This window comes from Sorex fumeus, unplaced genomic scaffold (assembly GCF_029834395.1).
Source record: "Sorex fumeus unplaced genomic scaffold, SorFum_2.1 ptg000015l, whole genome shotgun sequence".
Classification (NCBI taxonomy): domain Eukaryota; kingdom Metazoa; phylum Chordata; class Mammalia; order Eulipotyphla; family Soricidae; genus Sorex; species Sorex fumeus.
The window spans coordinates 5,903,705-5,930,861 of record NW_026606072.1 but is presented as its reverse complement, the minus strand read 5'-3'; the positions used below and the strand labels follow the sequence as shown (position 1 = coordinate 5,930,861).

Below are 27,157 nucleotides of genomic sequence, written 5' to 3'. Positions count from 1 at the left end.
GGGGAATCCTTTTGCCTGTTCATTCAGTGCTATACCCACACATCGAAATCAGAAACACTAAACATTGATTTCAAAAAGTAAGTGAATATAACATAACATGAGAGAATGGCTCTTTAAAATAATAATTAGAAAAAGGAAATCCTACCAAATTTAGGCATAAACATGAAAAAATGTATAAATCTGGGTTTTATAAAAAGCCACACCCTCATTCTTGCATCTGGGGGCCTCTCTTGGCAGAACTCAGTCTGGCTGTGCAGGCCTGAGGGTTCAGTGCTTGCACTGGGAGCTGTGGGACTCAGAACAGAGGGTACCCAGGGGTGACCAGTGCTGCAGCTGGTAATGTTGGGGAGATGATGAGGGATGGGGATAGAAGTCCCTTGCCTTCACACATGCCAGGCATGTGCTCCACTCCTTGGAGCCATATCCCAGGCCTGAAACTGGTCTTGTCTAACATCTGTTACTAAATGTGATAAGGTCATTAGGTCAATCTGGCTATCTTCCATGTGATCTGAAGAAGCAAAAGTGGTCGCAAGTAGTCCTTTTACACCTGTGAGCTGATAAAACCCTCAGATAACGAACACTGGGCTATGCAACTTGGTCACATCCTACATCAAGAAAATATGAGGATTAAAAAGGAAAAGATTGGGGACAGGAGTGATAGTACAATGGGTAGGGCATTTGCCTTGCAGACAGTAGACCCAGATATAAGCCCTGGTGGAGGAATGGGTGTTTGATCATTGTATGATTGAAACTCAATTGTGAAAGCTTTGTAATTGTATCTCACAGTGATTCAATTAAAAAATGAAAATTTTAAAAAAGAATAGCACTGTAGCACTGTCCTCCCATTGTTCATCGATTTGCTCGAGCGGGCCCAGTAATATTGTGAAACTTGTTGTTAGTGTGTTTGACATCACAGGTAGCTTGCTAGGCTTTGTCATGTGGTTGGGATACTCTCGGTAGCTTGCCGGGCTCTCTGAAAGGGGTGGAGGAATTGAACTCAGGTTGGCTGGGTCAGCCGCATGCAAGGCAAATGCCCTACCTGCTGTGCTATGAAGACACTGGTCAAGGGATTAGTGTTGGAACATTGTAGGCCTGAAACCCAATCATATAAAACATTGTCATTCATAGTGACTAAATATGTATTTTTTTTTTACAAAGGCCAGGATGAAGGGAATGGGGTTAGAATTCAAATCTGCAAGAGAGAAAGACCAACACATAAGCCATGCATTGGGGAACCATATAATTCACCATATCTTAAAGGTGATGATTCTTTTTGTGGTAAATTCTGCCCCCCAGCTTCAGTTCTGCTCTTTCTACCCTGGGCTCTGGGTCCCACTGGGTGGTGGAGGAGGGCTCTGACTAGCTCTGCTTCCAGCTGTGTTGTGCTCAATGGGAAGCACCAACAGGAGAGTAGAGGCAGGGAGGGAAGGAGGGAGCGGGTTTATTCTCCAACTGCCACCCTTGAGGTTGCCATGGGACATGTCTGACTGTCTCAGCCCTGGGTCCCTGCCAGACCTAACTGTCCATGTTTGGAGGATTGTAACTACCCTCTCCTGACAGCCCTACATTTTGCCCAAATTTCTGCAAGTAATTCCGAACTATACTCACTCAGATTTACCCAACACATGAGTTTCCTGTCAGATAGTAAGACATGCACATTTGAGATCACTAGAAAACTGTCTCTTCTCCTTTCCTTGTTACTTCCTTGCATATCACTGTCACTGTCACTGTCCTCCGATTGTTCATTGATTTTCTTGAGCGGGCCCAGTAAACGTCTCTATTGTAAGACTTTGTTGTTACTGTGTTTGGCATATCAAATATGTCACAGGTAGCTTGCCAGGCTTTGTCGTGCAGGTGAGATACCCTTGGTAGCTTGCTGGGCTCTCCGAGAGGGGCAGAAGAATCGAACTTAGGTCTGCCATGTTGGCCGCTTGCAAGGCAAACGCTCTAGCTTCTCGGCCTTTTGGCTAAGATCAAGTGTAGTATCTGTTCTTATCAGTTTAATATCTGATACGTCCTCTATCCTTGCATATATTTGTAGAAATTTGTTTCGTAGTTGTTGCCTAATCAGATGAAATCTGTCCAACACAGCCACATTCACTTTGTTCCTCCTACATGTGGCACTTATGCTGATTCACCTAAGCTGTCCTCTGCTTGGTGCTAGACCACAAAGAACCTAAAGGATCAGGAATGGAGTGTTCCAGAAACAATCCCAAAGGATCAGGTGTCAAAGTAAGAGGCGCTCCAAAAGAACAACAAACCATAAATGAGTAGAGGAAAGAGAACAGAATGCACTAGAAAGAAATAGGAAAAAAATAAAATGAGAAATACCTAAGAACATGCATATTTTGCTCACTTAAGTATCTAGAAATCCAATGAGTTGGGATAAAATAATTCATGAGTCTAGGGTTGCCCACTGATTGAGCAGATGCTGTGGTTGACACTAGAGTACTGTAAGGCTTTCTTTGGAGAATTAATTTTTTCCTTATGATTTGTCAGAAGGGCTAAAACATCAGTGTGTTGATTATAAGCAAATGTATGGTAATGTAAGATGTTCAAATGCCCCAGAAGAGCAATTTAATAGGTAGCAGGTATTTAAACAACGAAGTGAATCATTCCTTTTAGAACCAATAAACCTCTGCAAATGAATATTACTCAGATTTACAGGCACTGAGGCATTAGCAAATCAATAGAGCGATTACTGTGGAGGGCACCTGAACATAAAATCATATTGGAAGTTATTTTTATGCACAAGCTACACACTTAAAATGCTGATTTATCTTGGCAATGATGAAATAAATGATTTGTGCTTCCTCCTGTTCCCTTTTTGGTCTTCCAGTCAAAAGATTTACAAATCTGTTCACCAATTTATAGGCCTCTTCTAAGTTCCTGGAGCAATGCTGAGCAAAGCAACCTCTGCTTCCACTTTCTCTCTCTCCTGTACACCAGACCCAACCCCTTCAAACACAACTCATGTTGCAGACTCTCCACTTTCTTATTTCCATGCATTCTTGTGAAAATAAAATTGTCGGGATAATTTAATTAAAATGCCCTCATTGATTGCTTTTAAGGTAAAGGTAAAGGCCCTCCCGTTGATCGTCGATTTGCTCGAGCGGGCCCAGTAACGTCTCCATTGGAGACTTTGTTGTTACTGTGTCTGGCATATCGAATACTCTCGGTAGCTTGCCAGGCTCTCCGAGAGGGGTGGAGGAATCGAACTCGGGTCGGCCACGTTGGCCGCTTGTAAGGCGAACGCCCTACCACTGTGCTATCGCTCCAGCCTTTTAAGTCTGATAAAAATTGCTAAAAATGAGAGGATTTCCAAAATTTCCTAGAGAGCTCTTAAATTTTGGATGGAAGGAGGAAATTCGGCAATAGAATGCACAGGTCAGAAAACTAGGTCTTGCTTTTCAGTTCAATCTGGACTGTGGCCCACTTTTATACCATAGAAGCAGATTTCCAGACTCGTGATGGAACCTCTTCTGCTCGAGGTACTGTATCAGAAAAACTAATAAAACTTAAATAACTTCATGATCTTGTAAAAGTTCTGCACGAACAAAAACACAACACTGTCTAGCCAAGGGTTCGTCAACTGCCAGTCCAAGGGGTAGAAAGGTTGAAACCACTGCTGACTGCCTTGGTTATACCTGCCAGTCCATGAACCAGTGTACAGATGCGGAAAGGTTGAAAACCATTTACCACCTTGCTTGCGAGTAAGTAAGGACTTGTAAGTAAATAAGGACTGAGGTGTTCAGGACAGTTGCCAATCCACAGGTGTCGTAAAGTTGAAGAACATAGCACCAACCAGCCACTATCCAAATGCTCAGCCAACAGTGGGTGCTTAGACCTACTTCATGCCTTTAGTTTCTATTTTTTGCTTTCTTGTTCATTACTCTTTATCCAATCAAAACTTCCTGCTTGCCCCATTTTGCTATTCTCTGAGAATGGAAACTAATCTCACCAGACATTTCAATAAAGTTTATTTAACAAATGAGTGTCTTCTTTAATTTTAAAAAAGGACAGGAGAATAGTTATTTTTAGATCATAAATTATCAGAAAAAAAAAACTTTTGAAAGAATCATCTTCTGTGACACATGGAAGTCATACCATAATGCTATATTTAGTGTTAATTTTTGTTGTAAACAGTCATGCATGGTATTTATTATTTACTTATTATTTGTGTCTCACTCATCCTCCAACAGCAGGGGGAACCAAAAAGTATTTACTGTTTTTTCCTTTACAAAAATTATGTTGATGTCCCTGAAAATAATCTGTTAGCTTTGGGTGGGATGAAAAAATAAACCAAGAAAAACCAGAGGTACACTATCAATAATATAATAATTCTAGGGGAGGCTCTTTTTTCCCATTCATTTTTCATAAATCCAGTATATGCTTAAGAGGGGAGAGAGAAGAAATTTTACTCTTAGTAAAGTTCATTGTAGGTGGTTTTAGCCCTCTGATGTCTTTCTATCTTAAACCAACTATCCAGCCAAGCAACTAAAACCTAGCCCAAGAATTCTACCTGACCTAACTTAAGACCCAAGAGGTTGCTTCTCTTCACACCATCCTGAAAATTTGGAGGCTGGATCTTTGTTCCTTAATTCTGGGATCCTAAAGCTTTGAAGTTCCAAGAACAGTTAGCTCAGAACCTGGAGCCAAAAAGAATGAGTATCAGGTCTGTGGTCAGCCTGGCCATCTGCACCACCCCCTCCCCACACCCCCCCCCCCCCCCCCACCCTGTGACTGGTATGTCCAGGAGATACCTGTCAACACATCACTCTTCTTCAGGAGTGGACTGATGTCATTCCCTCTCCCTCACACACAGCCCCTTAAAAAAAACGCAGACAACTTAAAACCATGACTACCACCCCTCAGACACAATGTGGGATGAGAACGCTAAGGCCCAGGGAGAAAAAATGAATTTGCAGAGAAATTCTCACAGCAAAGTCATAACATCACAGTTCTCTTGGCCCTCAGAGGTGCTTGTCAGAGATGCCTTTCAGATTTTATTCTAAGGACATATGCTTGAGGGTAGCCAGGGAGGTCTCTAGGGGCATTTTTAAGGGTTCAAGGGCACTAACCACAGGAGGCAGCAGATCATCTGGAAGTGACTAGAGGGTGACGATAAGTCATGGGGAAGAAGCTACTTTTTGTCTCCTTCCCATATGATTGCTTCCTACCCACCCTTAGTAATTCTATCCCTATTGCTGTCTCTTCGCTCACTGGCAGGCCTCTTTAGAGACTGGGGATAAAGGGATGTATTTTGAAGACACACATACTATAAGATGAACTCAGGAACCCTAAATGTGATCCGGCCTCTGGGGAGACCATGAAAAACAAGGGTTTAGCTCTTAGAACAAAACTGGGCACAAGCCAGATGCTCACACAGACAATGAGGTAGTAAACAGACACCATCACACCCAATAACTGCAGAACAGAGTGATGTCTGAGTAAACGGAAAGGGAGAGACAAGGAGAGTAGGCAGACAGGTAAGGAGCAGCATGGAGTGAGATTAACTGTCAACATTTGATGGACTTGAGCCAGGGCGTATTTGATTGAGCCCCCAGAGGAGGGAGTTTCTGAAACTGTAGTAGAAAGGTGTGGAGAGAATAATGTGGCAAACAGCAAACCCCAAACCTGGCAACTCTTAACCCTCCCTGTGTAATCTCCAGGCATCTGAGAACGGGATCAGACGGATGTGGACCAAGGACAAAGAGACTCCTATTTAGTAAGGCAATGTTCAAGCTTGCTCCGGTGATCAAGAAGGCGTACAGCAGTAAAAGGAGGGCTTAGCTCAGGGTTCAGCGGTACGTGCCTTGCAAGTGCAAGGACCTAACTTTGATCCTCAATATTGCATAGCCTCCTCTGGACCCCCAAGTATAACATTGACGGTCCTCTAGCACTGCTGGGCATGACATTGATGACCCCTCACACTTTTAGCACTGTGTTGCTCGACCTGAGTATTGAATGAGAGAACCTGGTTTTCTGAGTATCAGCAAGAGAGACCTGTGGCCCTGAGCACTCGTTAAGGAGCCCCAAAATGGAATAAGAGCTTACAAGGGTAAGAAAATTCCTCTCCCACCCTCACCGCCATATATAAACTTACTCTTTTGATTTCTGTCTCTTAGGTTTCATTTCAACCCTAATTGCCTTGAACTTTAACTTTTTTGGTTTGCATTATCCCTTCTTTTCTTCCCTCCTTTATTCCTTTCTTACTCAACTTTTGTAATTTTTTGAGCCACACTATGCAGTACTCTGACTTTTCTAGAGTGCTGAAACATACTGGTTATTCCGACTCCAGCATAGAACGTCTCTTGGGGTAGAAGGCAAATTCATAAAACCATTCCAGTCACTAAAAGAGCTTGTAGAGAGCTCAAAGCAGGGAACTGGGTTCCAGCATCAGTTGGGGGCTCAGTGAAGCCTCTGTGAAAATGTGACATCTAAATTGCAGGTGTGTGAGCTGAGACAGGGGGCCATGGAATAGTCTAGGAGAAGAAAAAGGGTTTAAGAAGGAGGAAGCAAATGGGGCAAAAGCCCTGAGGCAGAGAAGAACAAAACAACTTTTATGAGGAACAAATAAACTCCTGAGCACTTTCCTGAAGAAATCAACTTCAGTAGCACCCAATGATTTTCTCTCTACTTATTTCATGAGACTCTGACATGAGAATTAAAATGCATAGGAAGGGGCCAGTGTGCTATACAGTGAGTAGGGCGCTTGCCTTGTATGCAGCTAATCGGAGTCTGATTCCCAGCACCTCATATGATTCCCTGAACCTGCCATGAGTGATCTTTGAGTGCAGAGACAGGAGTAAATCCTGAGCACTACTGGATGTGGCCCCCAAACCAATAAAATATAATATAATGTAATACGATAGCACAGCGGGTAGGGCGTTCGCCTTACACGCAGCCAACATGGCCGACCCGAGTTCGATTCCTCCGCCCCTCTCGGAGAGCCCGGCAAGCTACCGAGAGTATTCGATATGCCAGACACAGTAACAACAAAGTCTCCAATGGAGACGTTACTGGGCCCGCTCGAGCAAATCGACGATCAACGGGAGGGCCTTTACTTTACTTTACTTTATAATGTAATACAGTAGACAAGGATGATAGGACTGAGTTCCAGTCCCAGGGAGATTATATAATCACAGAGGTGGCCAGGCTTGTGAGTTATTTTTCATTTCAGCTTGTTTTTTTGGGGAAAAAAGGATGACTTTTCATTTTAATTTTGTACTCCTGCCAAGTCTGTTATCCATAGTTCATGCCCTTTATTTGTTGTTCCATCCTTCTTAGGCAAGATAAGCCTGGCCTCCAGTGACTAGTTACCACCAGATCCAGATGGGGTGATACATGTGCTACACAGTCACATGAGTGCACGCTTGTTTATGGCCTCTCCTAGCCAATTTCTGAGCCCAATCACAGGAAGGAAGAGGGTAGTTGACAATAAAGTAAATGATACAGTTGATGACGTTATGAAGGAAAAAAATACATCCAGAAGGAACCAGGGAGGGAGAAGCCCTAACCTCTGTCTTCACATTTCCTTCAAGAATAGAATAAGCAGCTCTCACTGAACACTTTCTCAAATACCTGTGGTATCTTCTTTCCTACTCAGAGTTGCTGAAATGATGGACTTTCTCATTAGAGCATCTAAACATCTAAACCTCTTCCAATTTTTTTCTCCTTCTGCTTCTACATCCGAGGGGCTGAGGTAAAGAGGATGTGGAACATGCCTCATGAAGAAGCCACCCAAACTCTTTATTTCCTCATACAGGCTAAGAGCCAATTCAGGGAAACAGTGGGGTCTGGCTTCCATTAACTACAGACACAAAAGCAATTGAGATTTACTGATTGCCCTATTAAGCAATTAAGCTGCTAATAGGGCCTGGCATTAACAGATGCAGCAGGAAGTCCGGGCTTGGATAGTTAGGAGAGTGGAAGTGTTATTTTTCCTTCTGAAAGGAGGTGGGTGGAGACCTCAGAGAAACAGTCCAGAGAGGAGCCCAGCGGGTCATGGCGTCAGGACTGAGGCTGGAATTTCAGGATTCCTACCAGGTCACCACAGTCAACTGGAACGTTTTGTCCTGAAGTTTGATGTTTAGGGAGCAAAGGGGGCATGAGGCCAAGAAAACAGTCATATAAAAATGGCCTTGAGATCGGCAGAAAATGGAGAAGCCCAAGACAGAGAAGCATCATCTGGGCTAGAGTGATAGGGCAGTGAGTAAGGCGTTTGCCTTGTGCTTGCCCACTGAGCTTCTATCCTTTGCACCATGTACCCTGAGCCCTATCAGGAGTGATCCCTGAGTGCAGAGCTAGGACTCAGCCCTGAGTGTTGCCAGGTGTATCCCCCAAACATGAAAACAAATGAAAAAAAGAAACAGGGTCTCTTGATGTCTTCAGGGCAATATGCAAAATGTTGGAGCATTATCTTGGCTAGGATCTGCCCAGCGAGAAAGATCACTGGCTGCAAATTCCCAGAGCTCACAAAAAGCATTCAGTTCCAATCAGTGAACCTGGCGTATGAACATCAGGCAAGAACAAGTGAGCATGTATATGTTTTACTCACATTTTAGCATGTACCTCACAAGCTTATGGAGGAAAACATATAGACCTGTTCTATGTGGGCGGAATTTCTTCAGTCCACAGATTGTACACAGAATGTGACCTGCACTTTATTTACTTTCTAAAGTCCTCATTTCTACTCAGGGAAGTGGTATTGTTGGTGGAGCTAGCCAAATGTGAGTTCAAATCTTTTTATTATTATTATCATCATTACTATTATTATTATTTGTGACAAAAGACAAAGCTTTTTCAAGATTCAATTAAAAAATTCCAGAAAGAGGTATACTATTCCTTCAGCATGAAGGTTTGCTGGAAATTAATATGGGATTTCATAGTAGAATGAGAGCTGATAGCCTATTGATAGGGGATTTTTGCAATGGTTTCTCTGGTATTTAGAATTTATTATATTTCAGATGAATGCTATTTGTAATTAGGTAACTTTATATATAAAAATAGCTTTGAATGCAAAATAGTAGTTTACACTAATAGAAAAATAAGAATGTGTCAGAAGAAAGTGTTTTCTAAAACATTAGAAGAGATCTTGGGAAAATCATAGTTGAAATTCCAATTATAGCACATCCTTAAGTATTCATGAAACAAACCATCTAATAAATTCTATTTCCGTTCTACTGATCTGAGTAATCACACATAAGTAAAAGCAGTAAAATTATATTTAGTTTGAATATTTCTTAACGGAGTTTTCACTGAATCAACCATATCCCCTGCACACAATTTTTTTAAATAATAAAATTTTACTTTTTGTTAGAGACTGATTGTCATAAAACATTCTACATCAGAAAAGCTTTCACGTACCTGATCCTATGTAGTCTGCAAAGTTGGAATCCAAGAAGGGAGGAAATGATTGGATATTCAAGGCCAGACCAATGTTTCAATTTAAAGAGAAAAAAATTAGAAATATTTTAACTCATGTCCCCCACCCCCAACACCCCTTCCTCACACCCTCCGCCAATCTCTCCACTCCAGTTTGGGGCCAACAGTTGTTTGGTTTCATCCTTTTATTTTCCTGTCTTTGAGAAGAAGATATTAAAAGTGTGTGTGTGGGGGGGGGTGGGGCGGGGGGGGGGGGGAACACAGGTAGCTCAGCATTGGAAGCCTGCTCAGTTTCTGACATAAAAAGCTCAACTCTAGTTTCGAATTATAGTCAGGTCTGAAAGCATGCCTCAAGGTTTAGTACTGATTCACAAAGCTTCATCAGACTATAGATATATCTCATCCAGCAAGAGGTCCCCCTTCGGTTTTAAAAGAGAGCCATGAACAATTTCTGCAGAAAGAAGGATGACATTCTTTATTATAAGTCCAGGGCAGTTTTAGCTTCTAGATTCTTGAGAAGATAAATATAGTTGCTGGATGGACATATATGTTAGCTAAATCAAGGTGAAAATATGTGTGGCTTTACCTCATACCCATACATGCCAATATTTCTGTTTGAAGAAGCCTTAACCCTCAAGATTAAGGGTATTTGGAAGAGCCCAAATTCCTACAACTTGGGGAATCTGATGAATCTCTATTCCTGGAAACAAAGGTGACCCAGGATGTAGCTGAGTGGGCATCAAGTGAGAAAAGAAGTTGGACAATGCTTCAGCTCCTCTAACAAGGCGAAACTAGGCAGAGCTCAGAGGAGATGGCACCAGGGTGCTCTGCTGGAAGTGCCTTTCCAGTGCAGAGAGGACCTGAGCTTGGGGACACCAGAGCTGGAAGAGTTTATTTGGCAAAAGCTAAGTCTCAGGGTCTTCCACCAAAAAATATAGTAACGTCTACCTCTCCCTAGAACATCCCTTTATTTGCATGACACTGAGCTGAGCTTCCTGCAGTACCACTTTTCCCAGGATGGCACTAGGACAGAAAGGTGAGTCACAAAAGCTGTGTCAGTGCCTAGACCCCATCGACATGTTTATCATCCATGGAATCTTTGGATCCTCCATGAGCATCTTGGAGAATAACTGATTTCACTTTATTTATTTATTTATTTTTTGGGAGGTCACACCTGGCGATGCACAGGAGTCACTCCTGGTTCATGCACTCAGGAATCTCTCCTGGTGGTGCTCAGGGGACCACATGGGATGCTGGGAATCATGCAAGGCAAATGCCCTACCTGCTGTGCTATTGCTCCAGCCCCCTGATTTCACTTTAGCATCCTTCATTTTTACTTGATGTGATTTTTACTTTAGTGACCTTGATTTAGGATTAGTGGGAATACACACCAAACCCAAAGAGTCTTGATTTTTTTCCTTTAAGATTCTAAGATGAAGCCATCTTTTCCAGACACGAGAAAGGGTGGGAAAGGGGCCAGCACATGTTGTCTTGGTATGTGGGCTGCTCTGTGTTTGTCAAAGAAAACTGACCTCAAAATCCCTGAGGATGAAGCAAAAATAAATCTTTTGCTGACCTCCCATACATAGAAATAGCCTGTGTTCATACTGAGAGCTCTGAGCTTCCAAACGGCTGGAAAGGCCATGGAAGAAGGCAGGGGCTAGGCCCCTTCCATGTACCAAGATACCCTGGCTCAATGGGTTCTCAGGCGCAGCAATTTTTGTGCTTCAAAGAGACCCCTGTACTCACGGTAGGTTCTGGCGATATCACTGGGCAGGCTCGGGGGGCTCCTGCCATAGGGATTGACGGCCCTTACAGTAAACTGATAGTTGGTATCTGGATCGAGGCCTCTGATAACCATGGATTCCATTTTGATATGCTCTTGGATTAAGGTCCAACTTCGGTCAATATCTGGTCTTTAAGGGTTAAGAAAAAAACAAGAAGCAATAGTTCTTGAGTGGCAGAGGAAAGGGGGAACTCTCTGACAGGCCAGCTAACAGAAGTAATACTTATAATAATGAGTTAACATCTTTCTCTTCAAAAGTCATCCTGATTTTAAATCATAGGTCATCATTTTCAAGTTCCTGCCAATAAAAGCAAGTAGATCATGCTTAGGAGCAGTTTTAAGCACTGTTTGAACACCACCCACGTCTCCTCACACAGCGTTGATTGGGGTGGAATCATTCCTCTTGAGGAGTGCCTTTGCAAGGACTCTTTCTTCCAGATGCTTAGAAACAAGCCCTCCCTGGCAGTCCCCCTTCCAAGAGGTCGGGAGAGACAGATTTCATCCATTTACAATCTGTTCACGAATCACGAATCACAGCCATCCTGTTATTCGTCGATTGCCTCGAGCAGGCCCCAGTAACGTCTCCTTCATCCTAGCCCTGAGATTTTTTAAAAAGTGCTATATTCAAGGCTCTTTAGGAGAATGAGACCCATCATTGTTACTGGTATTTGGCATATTGGGTACACCACGGGGAGTTTGCCAGACTCTGCCGTGTGGGCAGGTTACATTCGGTAGCCTGCCAGTTTGTCCAAAGTAGGAATGAGATAACAAGATGTCATAATAAGATGTTGTGCAGCTGCAAATGCGGCCGCGTGGTTCTGGAAGCTAGGTTTTATAGTTTTAAGTTGAACAAGTACAAATATAATTTTTATTTGATTTTTTTATTTGATGTTTCTGGCTTTATCTTTCTTGCACCCCACTTCTTCAGTTAGTACACCCAAAAATGCAAGTACTTCCTCCCTTAAGAGGTCAGGTGCTTTCCCTAACCTTGTTTCTGGTTCTCAAAAGCAGGATATATAATCACATATTCTAAGAGCTGAAAAGTCGTGTTTTAAATTTCTTGGGAAAAATCACAAAGCTAAACATTTCCCTTTCTCTTTTATTTCTATAGATCATAGTACCTCTGCAATACAGTGATGCCATCAAAAGGAGTTACAGAAAGAACCTTGAGGCAGCAAAACGTACATTGTTTCTTTACATCTGCAGGCCAATAATTTTGGCCTGGGGAAAGAAGATACAAAACCAAACTGAAACCTTTCACAAGCACTTTCACAAGCTACAAGCACTTGGGCTTGCATCCCAAAGACCAGTCTGCTAGAGCTTGGAATCTATATCCCCAAGACAATACAATCTGTTCACAACATAAACAAATCCAAGTTTTATAGGGTGACTAATTACATGCATTACCATGGGAAATCCCCCAAAGATTCTATTTGTGGCCATTATTATTCTTAACAAAGCTGTCCAAAGGTGCCAACTCGCTGAATTCCCCAGTCTTCATGGAAACTCTTCAGAGCACAGAACTTCACCTCACATCTGGGAGGCAACAGACAGGGTGAGGATGCACACCCTAAGGTGAGAGTAGCAAATCCTGTCTTAACTACTTACTAACTAGCTGTTACCTTTAAACCTCGCCTTCCCTGCTTGAAAAAAAAAGGGCAAAAAGTAGAGTGTTTAATTAAAACAATAAAAGAAGAGAGTCTGAGAGATAGTAGAGGGAGCCTTACACACTAACCCACCCCAATTCGATCCCAACACCATATCGTCCCCTGAGCACAGAACCAGGACTAGCCTCTTATCAGAATAGGGCTGTGGTCCTAAATCCTCCCATCCCTCCAAAAAAGATAAAATAAAAATATATCCTGAGCACATCAAACTTACTCATTCAGCACATATGCACCATTAGCTAAAGCTCTCAGTCACATCCTGAGCTAGTCGGCATCTGGGGACCTCCTGCTCACTATACCCAGGTGCCTCCGGGTGTCCTGGGGGCTTATCAGCACTTAAAATGGAGCTTCTCTGTAGACTTACAAATTTTTGTGCTTGAGTTTCAGTTATACAATGATCAAGTACCCATCCCTTCACCAGTGCCCATTTTCCACCACCACGGGTTCCAGTATCCCTCCCACCCCCCATTCCCCCCACCCCACCCAATGAACTACTTTATAAAATAAAATGTATAAAATAAAATTTTAAAAAATAGAGCTTCTCTGAATTAAGAAGTGTTGCAAGTATAAAACATACATGTTAAGTCACAAATAAATCTCAGAACAGAGCAACAGGCTGCAGAGATACCTCCTCATCCCCGCCTCCATCTGGGGAACCTTGGAGGGGGACAGATGAGTCCCTCCACGTACCCCAACAGAACCCTAGCAGCTGCAAATTCCAGAACCCAGTTGCCGCCCTGCTCATAGCCAATCTTTGCAGGCCTGGGACGGGTCCCTCATGCATGGAATGAATCTGCTGAAAAATCCAGGTATGCAGGTTTTGTTATTGAAACCTCCAGGCTCACATGGACTTGGGAATGAGCACCCTCCCCACATCTCCCTGTGCTCTGGCTGCCTGGCAGTCATGCCCACAAACTGCCTCTGGAGCCATATAAACTCATTAACAGCCATGATACAGATATTCACAAATGAATCTCAGAAGAGAGCAACAAGCTGCAGAGAGGCCTCCAGACCCCTAAATCACCATCCAGTTAAAATTTAACTCCAACTCTAGCACCCTATTTCATTTCATTTCATTTCATCATCCTGTTAATCGTCGATTGCCTCGAGCAGGCCCCAGTAACATCTCCTTCATCCTAGCCCTGAGATTATATTCAGGGCTCTTTAGGAGAATGAGACCCAAGCACCCTATTTAAAATTTTAGAATTCCTGGAACAACATCCCATATTTTATGCCACTAATGAACCAAGAGTAGCATACCACATATGATGGGGTGTAAAATAGAAGGCAACTGATCTTGATTATATTAGCACATAAGACTCAACTCTAACAACACATTAGTGATTTCTTATAATGGGGTTAATGGCTCCAAGGTGAGATACAACAATTTTCACACACTTTCCTCTAAGAAAACCTTTTAGGATCATTTTTAGTGGATTATTCATAACAAGCAATACAAAAAATTATTTAGCAACTGCTTTTGGGGCAAGATTGGGTGGTGGTGGGAAAATTTGAAATAATGGTGACGGGAAAGTGTAATGGTGGTGGGATTGGTGTTGAAATATTGAATGTAATAAAATTATTGTGAGCAACTTTATGAAAATAAAACTAAAAAATAGAATTTGCAAGTGTTATTTGTTTAAAAAAACCATACATGATATTCTAAAGAAAAAGTGCAAAATATTCAACTGATTATAAACCTAAATAATGTTATTTTGGGCTCACAGGTTAACTATATATTTACCAAAAATTAGGGCTGGAGAGATAGTACAGTGGGTAGGTGCTTGCCTTGCACATGGCCAACCTAGGTTCAATCCCTGGCACCCCATTTGGTCCCCTGAACCCTACCAAGAGTGATGCCTAAGTACAGAGCCAGATGCAAATCCTGAGGACTGCCACATGTGCCCCCCAAACAAAACAAAAACAAATTCTTTCCATTTGTTTCTTATCAGAATAGGGCTGTATTTTGTTTCTATTGAAAAACATTTCTCTTATGGACTTCCTGATTCATGAGAAGAACATCCCAATTCCTTGAGAATTCCATCAGTTCAAGGAATGATTGTGCATGACTGGAGGATGCAGAGAATAGCTTAGTTGAACAGGAGGGCTGTGTTACTATGTACTAAGAGCTATCATCTCTAAGTGCATGTGATGCACCAAGAATTGTTATAATAACTTATTTACTGCTTATAACTGCCCTATGTGGTAGGCCCTACTCATTTAACAGAAAACTAAATGGGGTACGATGTTGCCTGCCTGAGGTCATACAGCTGGTAATTGGTGAAGATCATCGCTGCAAATTAAAATCCTTGGTATCCAGTGAGAAATTTGGGTGACAGTTTGAGGGGGAAACTATTCTCCATCTACTGTTCACCCTTCATCTTGCTTCCTGGCTATATCATAGTTAATCTGCTGTTAAACTCTCTGCTTAGTTATTTGGAGGAAAACAGAACAAAAATATATGAATTTGGTTTTCATAAAGTAGTTCCAAGACAAGGAAATAAAGAATCACTTTACAAGAACAGACCTGGATCACTGGGTTTGTCTCATCTGTGCCTCGGCCACCTTGACATTAGCAGAGATGGTTGAAAGTCAAAAGGACTGGAAAAGTCCAGTAAAAATCTTGGGCTCCTCATGCTAACAAGGAGGTCAGGGGGTCTGAATGACCTAAGAATTTAGGTTTGGAGAAGCAGAAATCACAGGCATTGCCTCTGAGGGGAAAAGGGTTTGTTTACTTTTCTCTCCTTTCCCCAAAGATGGACTTCTTGTGTAAACTAACCTTGTTATCAAAAAGAAAACCTCAGTTGAGTGAAAGGAAACACATTTCCAAACTCAAATTAGGGCAAAATCATTTAACAGAGCAAGCCTCAGAGAATAACTAAAAACAAAGTCAGAAAAAAATATGGTCTTGGATAAAACTCTCAGTTATCCTTTACTCAGCTTCCCTAGTGGCATTTGTAGAAGAAATAATCTGTAACTGTTCTCAGAATGGGTTATTGCTAACCTAGGACTACATGCAAATATCTGAAACAGTCTTCCTGTACCAATTGTAGGGCCCCTCTTCACTAAAGGGGGAGATTGTTTTTCATTTGCTGCTGTAAGGGAAGTTACTTTCCCCCAGTGAATAGAGATTGAAATCATTAACAGTTAATTTCATAATATAGAGTGAAAGAGAAAAGCTCAGGAAGATTGAATGCCAGTTCAAAACCTTTAACTTTTTGCCTCTGATTCTGCCAAGGGTTCTGCGTGTAAAGGTTTTTAGAGTCTCTAGAAATATGAGATTGCAAAGGTGAGGTAACTGAAAGATAAGGAGGCAAAAACATTGTCTTAGATCATCCTCAAGCAATAGTTTTATCTTTTTCCGTTAAAGGAAATTATTTTATCTTAGCTACAAAGTTGCCAGTCAAATCACCATAGCAATGGCTATCCTGGCAATTTCCTCACCAAGTCTAGATGATGGGGGTTGGGTGTTGAGTGGGGGTATAGTGGTGGGGGAAGTAGTTTAAGAATGAGCAACCATCTGGTAAAGATAGGAAGCCACCATAGGGCTTCAGATCTTTCCCTGAGAATGGATTAGAATTGTGTTGGGCATACTGCATCTCAGGAGATCAGTGAAACACCTTTGGAAGATATTTGGGGAGGAGTTTGGGTCTGGAAGACATGATGCTATCTACCAAGGTTCACTCAAACCCCATTTATCTGATTCAATAATCATGATACACTCACTGATTCTTTTTGGTGGAAAAATGCATTGCCATTGCCAGTGCTGTAATCCAATCTGTTTGGGACTGGAGCAATAGTACAACAGGTAGGGCACTTGCCTTGCACAGGGCCTACCCTGGTTCAATGTCTGACATCCCATATGTTCCCCTGAGGGAAAAAAATAAGGATTTAGCATGGTTACTAGAAATTTTAGAGACCATTTAGTCCAAAAGTTCAAAGGTTTTAGAAACTTCATGCAAAGTTTTGTGTGTGAACACTATTTCATTTTTCTATGAAAAGTGTTCATAGCTTTCATCAGATTATGAAAGATAATTATGGTCCTCAAAGCTTAAGGAGTCATTGATTTCGTCATGTGTCCCATTCTACTCTTGTGGACATGAAAAGAAAAATAATTTATCTAAATTCACAGAAGCACTGAGTGGTATACTTTTTTATGTCTATTTGACCATTTCTCCATAGCCAACCTTAACCTTAGATAATAATCATTTGTCTTGGTACCATCAAAACCAGTAGGTAGCCGCCTTGGGTTAGTCAATACACGTGATTAATGAACATCAACTGGGCATCTGTCACAGAAACTATGTGCTAGGAGGCTCCAAGGAACAATAAATATTCCATTTTCAGGGAATTATTGGGAGATAAGGATCAGTAGAAAACCATAATAGCATTTGAAGTGTTATATTGGAATGGATTGATGTGAACTGGAAACCTGAGGAAAGTCTATGAGGACCAGAAGGACTTAAATTAGGTTTGGAATTCATTTGCAATTGCATAAATAAAAAGGAACAGAGTAACCTTAGATGGACAAGAAATAAGACCAACCACTGTTCTATGAGTGATTCGAGTATATTAAGTACCAACTACATGTAAATTTCATTTGCAATAGTCAGAGAGTAAATAGTACAGATCCTATTAGATATAACAATTAATCTCTCTCTATACAAAAGAGAATAACATATACAAACATTAATCATGACTATCCCGCCTGCATGGCAAAGCCTGGCAAGCTTTCTGTGTCGTATTCAATATGCCAAAAACAGTAACAACAAGTCTCACATTACTGGTGTCCACTCGAACAAATCGATGAACAATAGGAGGACAGCGCTACATAAACTCTAAAATATATTAGTGAATTAAATAGTTTTGGGCTGGAGTGATAGCACAGCAGGTAGGATGTTTGCCTTGCATGTGGCCAACCCAGGTTCGATTCCTCCGCCCCTCTCGGAGAGCCTGGCAAGCTACCGAGAGTATTCTGCTCTTATGGCAAAGCCTGGCAAGCTCCCTGTGGCATATTCAATATGCCAAAAACAGTAAAACAAGTCTCACAATGGAGACATTACTGGTGCCCGCTCGAGCAAATCGATGAACAACAGGAGGACAGTACTACAGTACTATAGGTAAATAAATTGATAGCCCCTCTCTTTGTATTCTTGTATCACCTGTAGTCAGCCACTGTGATTAATCAACTTAACTTGTGAAATTAATCAATGATTCTCAATGGTCTCTATTAATTTAGCAATAAATTTACTGAGAGCTAGTTGTTATTCTCAAATTTATTTACTATTATAAAACCTATTTATTTTCTGCCTGTAATTGTCATTTGATATAATATTATATAACCTAATAAAATTAGTTCCAACTCTTTATGCTTAATATTTTTGAGATTTGATAAAGCTAAACTGATAAAGTATACTTGCATTTTCATTAGGTGCAAGCATTAAAATTGTGATCAGTTGATGTATATTTGCAAAATTCATGGTAAAATAGATTGGTTAAGGGATGTATGTATTATTTTTTAATAAATGATGACTGATTTTCACTAACTTAAAAGATTTAATTCCCACAAACAATCCCAACAATATCAGGTGAGTATTTCTAATGCAAGTAACATATGAACATATAAATATTCGCTTGCGATGGAGATGTGTGCTAAAAGTAGATAAACATGATGGCCTCTCATTATCTGTATTGCAAACCACAATACCTAAAGTATAGAGAGAGGAAGAGGAAAATTGTCTGCCGTAGAGACAGGGGGAGTGCTAGGATGGGGGATGGGGGACTGGGGATATTGGTGGTGGAGAATATGCACCAGTGGAGGGACGAGTATTAGATCACTGGATGACTGAAACTCAAACATGAAAGTTTTGTAACTGTAGCTCATGGTGATTCCATTGTATAATTGAAACCCAAGCACAAAATTTGTAAGTCTACAACTATACCTCATGGTGTCTAACTAATAAATAAATAAATAAAATAAAATAAAATCTATTATATTCATATATATATAAATATATACATACACATACTGAAACATACTCAAGACATATCTGTGCTTAAGTGTACGCATACCACCCTTTATTTATTTCTAAAAGCCTTACTAAAATCACAAAGATGCTCTCCAAAATGTCTTTTAAACCTTATGGATGATTTTCTAGGGAATTGAAAGAAACAAAAAGGTGAAGAAAAGGATGACAGTAGTTTATCCTTACATGTTTTGCACATAAAAGATAGGTTCTTAAGGTATGGATATGTTCCTTAAGATATATACCTAAGATATGTTCCTTAAAGTATGTACTTAAGGAAAAATATATGGACCTAACAGTTATCGGATAAAGGGTGACTGAGTTGAATTGAAATATTAGAATTTAAATGTAGAAATAATCCAATTCCCAAAATTAGGAGAAAATGAACTTTAGCTAGTTTCCAGTAATTAATTGTAGCTGAAGTTTTATTGGATTAACCAGGCTAATTCATTTAAGTATTGTCAATGGCTGCTTTTCCCCAATACAATGGCAGAGTTGGATCATTGAAAATCTGACTATATTGCTGAAAATACTATCTGGCCCTTTCCAACCCCTGGTCTAAGACAAAAGCCTTTAACCTTGTCTGTGATGCCACTTCAACAGTTGAAGGAAGCCTACGAATCTCCACTAGAATATTTGTAAGTGCATAAAATAAAATGCACAGAATCACATAGGAAGTCAGTTACACAGAAAACAATTGGAAACAGTAAATTGTGATATAATTACATGTGTTTTTTTTATTAGTATATATTAAATAAAAATACCAAGAAATAGATTTAATAACTATAATAATCTCAGAGTAGTGATAAAGCATAACTGGTATTTTGAAATATGTGCAACAATTACAATGGGAAAAGAACACATCTGTGATTCTAATGATCATGAAGTCACAAGAATAACTAATACCCTGGTGGTTTATTGACTGCATTCACAGCTGAAAAAAACATTAAATTTTAGTTAGTAAACCTAAGAACACAATTTGCATCCATCTCGTGACAAGTGATCCCTTGGCTTATATTCATGAATTCCTTAGGGAATTGCAGAGGGCAGGTGAATCACAGTGTTCTAAGAAAAGGGCACTGGATTATCCAGGGTGAGGAAGAAAACCTCAGCCTCAGAACACCTCTACCAACTCTGGGGGAACCTCCAAACTGATGCTCTGAAGACACAGGGACTCAGTTAAATGCAAGGGCCACAGGATGCAATGCTATTTGAACCCTACCATGCTAGGGATTGTCTGGGCCACCTACTTATACTGGAGACCTCTAGGATTACATCCAGCAGTGCTTTGGATCTGTAGGGTTGCACTCTGCAATGCTAAGAGGATCATGTGGTTCTGGGAATCAAACCTGGATCAACCTCATGCTGGGCATGTGCCCTAATCACTGTATGTCTCCTAGTCCCTGGATGGAGATTGTGTGTGTGTGTGTGTGTGTGTGTGTGTGTTAGTTTTTAAAAACATGGGGGGGATTGGGGTGCGGAATTAATCCCAATCAGTGCTGAGGTGGCAAGCTAAGTTTGAAGTGGGGTCCTAGGCTTCAGTACTACTGGTGGCTTGTGGTAGTTATGGGGATTACCTAGGCCAGCTCAGTGGTGCCTGGGGGCTTCTGGGACTGCTCATGGCAATGTTTTGGGGACCACGTGAGATCAAACTGGAATAGACAACATGTGAGGAAAGCACCTGAACCCCTGTGCTGTCTCTCTGGCTCCTAGACTGGTTTTCTGCAGGATTTGCTCTCCACCAAAATACATTGGAGGGAAATGTCTGAAATCACTAAGTCATCAGTTAAAACAAATAGATTGGGATTTTTTTGACCTTCAGTTTTCAGCCTTCTTCTTTATAAATTGGTTCAATTCAACCCAAAGACAAGCAGATGGATAGGATGGGGTAACATAATCCCTGAGCACACAGCATGCAGGTGGGGCCACAAAGGAGCACACTCTGAGAGTTTACAAACAGCTCCCATAGCTATATTGCACACAAATTCAATTTACGTCAACTCCCATCAATCTGACCAGGGATGAAATCAGGAAGGATCACAGTAGGAGGAAGTTATGCTTCATAGAATCGATTTGTGGACTTGCAAATAAAATGCTTCTTTGGGGCTGGAGCGATAGCACAGCGGGTAGGGCGTTCGCCTTACAAGCGGCCAACATGGCCGACCCGAGTTCGATTCCTCCACCCCTCTCGGAGAGCCCGGCAAGCTACCGACAGTATTCGATATGCCAGACACAGTAACAACAAAGTCTCCAATGGAGACGTTACTGGGCCCGCTCGAGCAAATCGAGCAAAATGCAGAAAGTCGCTTTCATTTGAGCCTCAGTGGAGGTATAGAAATGGATGCCAGAATTTTTGAGCCCAACCACTAGTCTGGAAAGTGGTTCTTCGATTTAAAAACTAGAGGTAAGGGGAAAAACTTAAAAAGCATATCTGTCAAGGGGGAAGGGCTGGGGGAGGGAGAAAACTTGAGGACATTGGTGAAAGAACTTGGGCACACTGGTAGTAGAATTGGTGTTGGGACATTGCCTGAAATTCAGTTATGAATAACTTTATAAATCATGGTGCCTTAATAAAAATTAAGTTTTAAGGAAAAAAATGAAAAAGAAAAAGAAAGACAAGGCAACAAAAGCAAAAAGAAAAGAATTATTTGAATAGCACCAATTTTAAGTATACAACCATTGACGTCCAAGCAAGTCCAATCTTGTCTATCTAATTCTATTGCTAGTGGTAAGAAAAGTTTTTGCTTAAATAGTCCACCTTGCAACTTTCTAAACATTTTCTTTTAAAAAACCAAAAAAGAGAGATTATGGGGCTGGAGCGATAGCACAGTGGGTAGGGCATTTGCCTTGCATACGGCCAACCTGGATTAGATTCCCAGCATCCCATATGGTCCTCGACCACCACCAGGAGTAATTCTTAAGTGCAGAGCCAGGAGTAACCCCTGTGTATCGCCAGGTGTGACCCAAAAAGCAATAAAGAAAAAAAGAGGGAGATTTTAATTTTTCCCCATTTTATTCAAGGCTAACAAATTATAGAAAAATAATTCTTTACATATTTTAAATTCTATACCTTGAGGGGGCAGGAAAGGTACCATGGGACCATATCACTGTAAAAATTATTATAGCCATTTGCCTAAATACTACTATAAATCCTAGTAAAATGCTGTGAGTGGAGTTCAAATTCACTTATGTATTGTCACAGCCTCAAAAACATAAGTTAGCAATCAATATCAATTTGATATTGATTGCTAACTGTTATGTGGCAAAATTACAATGGGAACTTTAACATTAATCTTCCACATTTAGGTATTATTTGAAATTTTACCACATACCAGTATTATTTTAATGATAAAACAAAAACAATGCAGAATTTTAGGTCAGCAAGAGAGAAAAAGAGGCATGTGTAGGTATCCATGCTGTTTGGTCTAATTTTTATTTCTGCAGTTGGTGAGTTAGGATGTTGGTTTCTATTGTGGCCTCTGAGTTTTACTGTAAAGAAAGTGATAGATTCGTTTCATTAACACCCTGTACAAGGGCAATAATGCAGTTCCATTTTCACATGTCTTGGTGAAAGGAAAGAATCAACATTTACAACAATTGTTTGTGAGCCTCACTTTCATGTACTGAATATTTTCAACTTCATAACCATTTCCAGGTAAGCACTGAAATCACCCCTACTTTACTTTTTCTTCCCTCTCTGAACATGGAAGTCACAGAGACGTTAACAAGTGTGCATGCCAGGCTCAAGATAGGAATTGACATTTTCTGCTTTCATTCCCAGACTGTAGCCAAATGTTCACAGCACTGATCTGATGTGTGGAGTCCATAGAGAGGAGCTGATAAGGGGTGGAAAACAGATGTTGAACAGTAAAACTGCAAGTGTCCTGAGAGCTGCCAGGAAATACTGCAGAATTACTTAACTTAGTCGAGATAGATCAGGGAAAAGGAAAGCTCCTTCATTGTGGGTGAGAATGCCGACTGGTTCAGCCCTTTTGGAAAACAATATGGACAATTCTCAAAAAATTAGAAATTGAGCTCCCATTTGACCCAGCAATACCACTCCTGGGAATATATCCTGGAGAGGCAAAGAAGTATAGTCGAAATAATATCATACTTGTATGTTTATTGCTGCACTGTTCACAGTAGCCAAAATCTGGAAAAAACCTGAGTGCCCAAGAACAGATGACTGGTTAAAGAAACTTTGGTACATCTACACAATGGAATACTATGCAACTGTTAGAAGAGATGAAGTCATGAAATTTTCATACAAGTGGTTTTACAGGGAAAGTATCATGTTAAGTGAAATGAGTCAGAAAGAGAGGGACAGATATAGAAAAAACCACTCATCTGGGGAATATAAAGTTAACAGAATGGGAGACGAACACTGAAGAATAGTTGAAATAAGTACCAGGAGGTCTGTTCCACGACTTGGAAGCCATCAGCACATGCTTGGGGAAAAGGCAGCTCAAATAGAGAAGGGAACACCAAGTAAATGGTGTTTGGAGGATATCCCCAGGATGTGAGATGTGTGCTGAAAGTAGACTATAGACCAAATATGATGGCCATTCAATATCTCTATTGCAAACCAGGACACCCTAAAGGAAAGAGAGAACAAAAGGGAATGCCCTGCCACAGAGGTGGGCAGGGTGGGGAGGTTGGGGTGGGGGTGTGGGAGGGCTACTGGGTTCATTGGTGGTGGAGAATGGGCACTGGTGGAGGAATAGGTACTCAATCATTGTATAACTGAAACCCAAGCACGAAAGTTTGTAAGTCTACAAAAAAAGATTAAAAAGTAATTGTGATGTTTGAAAAAAAAAGAGATACTTAGCCTACTTGAGCAGAGGTCCTGAAGGTTAAATTGAGCTAGTTTGGGGAAAAATCAGAACACCAAAAAACAAATTAGATAATTAAGGGTTTAAAAAAAATAGAACTGTCCTGGCAGAAACTAGCACACAAGCTTCCATCCAGAAAAGTAAATGTTTCTATGCAGAACAAATGTGTGTGTGTGTGTGTGTGTGTGTGTGTATATATATATATATATATATATACATATATATATAAGCTATGATAGCAATGATTTGTATGGTTTACATTCATCAAGCACTTATTGAGTGCAAGGTGCTATTCTATGCATTTTATGGGCAAAAACTCATTTAATCTTACAACCACTCTATGAGCTATGCAGGATACTATCTTTATTCTTGTGTCTGAGGCACGGGATGCTTAAAAAATTTCACTTAACAACATTGAAGGAGAGTCCCTTTCTCCCCACATCCATGCCAGCACTGGTTGCTCTTATTCTTTTGAATGTGTGCCAGTCTCTGTGATTTGAAATGATATCTCATTGTTTTGATTTGCATCTCCCTGATGAAGAGTGATGCAGAGCATGTTTTCAAGTACCTTTTGACCACTCGAATCTCTTCTTTGAGAAAGTTTCTGTTGTTTACTTATTTAATGTTTCCATTTTTTCTTGTAAAGTTCAACCAGTGGTTTGTATATCTTTGATACTAACAAGTGTGGATGCTGACTGGTCCAGCCTTTTTGGAAAACAATATGGACATTCCTCAAAAAACTAGAACTTGAGCTCCCATTTGACCCAGCAATACCAAATCTGGGATATACCCCGGGGGCCTAAAAACACACGGCAGAAACACTATATGCAGTCCTATGTTCACTGCAGCACTATTCACAATAGCCAGAATCTGAAAACAACCTAAGTGCCCAAGAACAGAAGAATAGATAAAGAAATTATGGCACATCTATATCATGGAATACTATGCAGCTATTGGGGAAAATGAAGTCATGAAATTTGTCTATAAATGGATGGACTTGGAGGATATTGTGCTGTGAAATGAGTCAGAAACAGAGGGACAGATATAGAATGACAGCACTCATTTGTGGTTTATATATAAATTAAACATATACATAAATTATATATATATTTTTGAACATATGTATATATGTGTATATATATATATATATGAAGACTAATATCTACAACCAGGCAAAACAGGGGCTAGGAGAACTGGTCAATAGTTGGAATCAGCCACAAGTGTTTGTGGGATAGGGGATAGGTAAGATAGAGAAGGAGCCACTATGATAATAATAGCTAGAAATGATTCCACTGGACAAGAACTGAGTTTTAAAAATAGGTTAAGGGATATACTGTATAACCATTCAGTATTTGTATTGCAAACCACAATGCCAAATATGGGGGGGAGGGGGACAGGTAGGGGGGGGAAGAGAAAGAGAGAGAGAGAGAGGAGAGAGAGAGAGAGAGAGAGAGAGAGAGAGAGAGAGAGAGAGAGAGAGAGAAGAAAAGTGCCTGCCATAGAGGCATACTGGGGTAGGAGGAAGATAGGAGGGAAACTGAGCACACTGGTGCTGGAAAACATACACTAATGGAGGGATGGGTGTTTGAACACCATATGACTGAAATCTAATTATGAACAGCTTTGTAAGGGTCTATCTCACAGTGATTCAATAATAAAAATCTTTTTTTTAAAAATCCACTTAAGAGGATTCAAAAGTGTGTGGATATAAGTCGAAATTAGGTGATATAGCGCCACAACATGGGCATGAAACTGGTTTATACAGCCTCCCCATTGTCAGGGGTTAGAAAATCAGTCACCAGCTTTATTTTACAGTAAGGAAGCTTTGAATTGGAGGTTAGAAAACCAGAGTCACCAGCTTTATTTTACAGTAAGGAAGCTATGAATTGGAGTCAAGCCACTGGTCCCAAGGTTAGAGACCCATTTCTCAGATTATATCTTCTGGTTCCACACTTGGACCAATCTGAGAAATATTCCCAAGACCAGGACTAGAAATTTCATTCGGAATGAGAAACTTCTTTAAATATGCACACTCCATTTCCTTGACTATGAGTCAAATCATACCATCCTTTAGCACTATTCAAGGAAAATCCATAATCCGTTCAACTCCATTCTGAAACCCAGACTTGATCTTCATTCCAGCAACCATCTCTTCATGGTCACCTCCCAGGAGGAAACTAACCAAGCCTATTTGTTACTTATAGATTAAGAATGGGATAGAGGGGCAGAATATTTTTGACTTTTGAAAAAAATATCAATTTATGAAATAGTTTTTAAAATCCAATCAGGTGTGCAAGACCTTGAAATTCTCAAGTGAAACCAATAGGTAAGCATTTGCAAGCAGCTTAAAAGCAGCCCTGGGTGAAGAGGAATTTGGCAAGTCTTGTTATGGAAAGCTTTTATAAGGACCAGGTAGAGGATGTAAAGGAGATAAGAGGGGAGGCATCACCCTTTCTCATTTATTAATACCTCTGAATTGGACTAAGGTTTGAAGATCAACATTTCTTTATCAGTGGCCCTAAAACACACACCAGTGCACTTTAAACTTTCACATGGACCCAAAATAAGCTAGTGGAGGATTTTTTCAAAATTGGAAATAGCCATTAAAACATACTTGAATCTACCCTTTCCAGAAATTAACAACACAATTTTCTAAATTAACCAAATTAAATTAATAAATTCTCTAAAATAATCAAATTCTATCTATCTATCTATCTACAGAAAACCTAGAGATAACTTTCTTTAAAAAAGACTATTTTTTATATTTAACAACCTGGTAGATAACATGTATGGAACATGACTTCCCAAGTGAACCGTGAGGGGAAAGGAATATTTTCCCTAGGTCTTTGGTTTCTATTGCCACTGTTAGCATAGATATTTTTGCTTATGAAAAAGGGGCTTGCCCTGGGGAAATTCTTAGGCAGAAGAAGGAAAGTTTCTCAGATATTTATAGCCTAAACATTTCAACCATAGGTAGCTATATTTATGCTTAGCTCTTATTTTAATAAATACTAGGCATTTCTGCCAGCAAAGAACTTTTTAGTATCATTTTGAAAAAGAAATATTCTCCTTCACCTCAAGTGGATGGCTTTTCTGTTTAGAAAAATTAGGTAACAAGAAAAGAGGGGAGGCATCACCATTTCTCATTTATTTGTATCTTTGAATTTTTTTAATGCCAATATGTTGTAGTCTAGAGGCTTACTTGGAATTTTCAAATCTTTTCTATATAAAAATTTACTATTATCAGGAAGCTAATGTTCAAGTCAGTAGGCCAACTTTGGGTGGGAGATCATAAGAATTTCTTCCCTCTAAACACTTTCTCTTACCTGAGTCTGAGGTCAAGCAGACTCTACCTTACAAAATTCAAGAGTCCCTGCACCTCACCTCTGCCTGTCTAGCATTACTGGGGAAAATGGAACTGGGCAAAGAAACAGGAGCCAACCAGCACTCATTAGCTTT

The 27,157-nt window shown here is 40.5% G+C and overlaps 1 protein-coding gene and 1 non-coding gene across 2 annotated transcripts in view; one reads left to right on the top strand and one right to left on the bottom strand.

Moving 5' to 3' along the window:
- The window catches only part of EGFLAM (EGF like, fibronectin type III and laminin G domains), a 189,438-nt gene that overhangs the window by 73,388 nt on the left and 88,893 nt on the right, over positions 1-27,157 (bottom strand). The window contains exons 6-7 of the mRNA XM_056112223.1: positions 11,137-11,303; positions 9,370-9,384 (exon numbers count right to left, since the gene is read on the bottom strand). Of these exons, the coding sequence (XP_055968198.1) occupies positions 9,370-9,384; positions 11,137-11,303 (182 nt within the window). The remainder of the gene's footprint in view (positions 1-9,369; positions 9,385-11,136; positions 11,304-27,157) is intronic.
- Positions 1,948-2,129, top strand: LOC130021455 (U2 spliceosomal RNA). Its single transcript, XR_008792161.1, has one exon. It is a non-coding gene; the product is annotated as a U2 spliceosomal RNA (small nuclear RNA).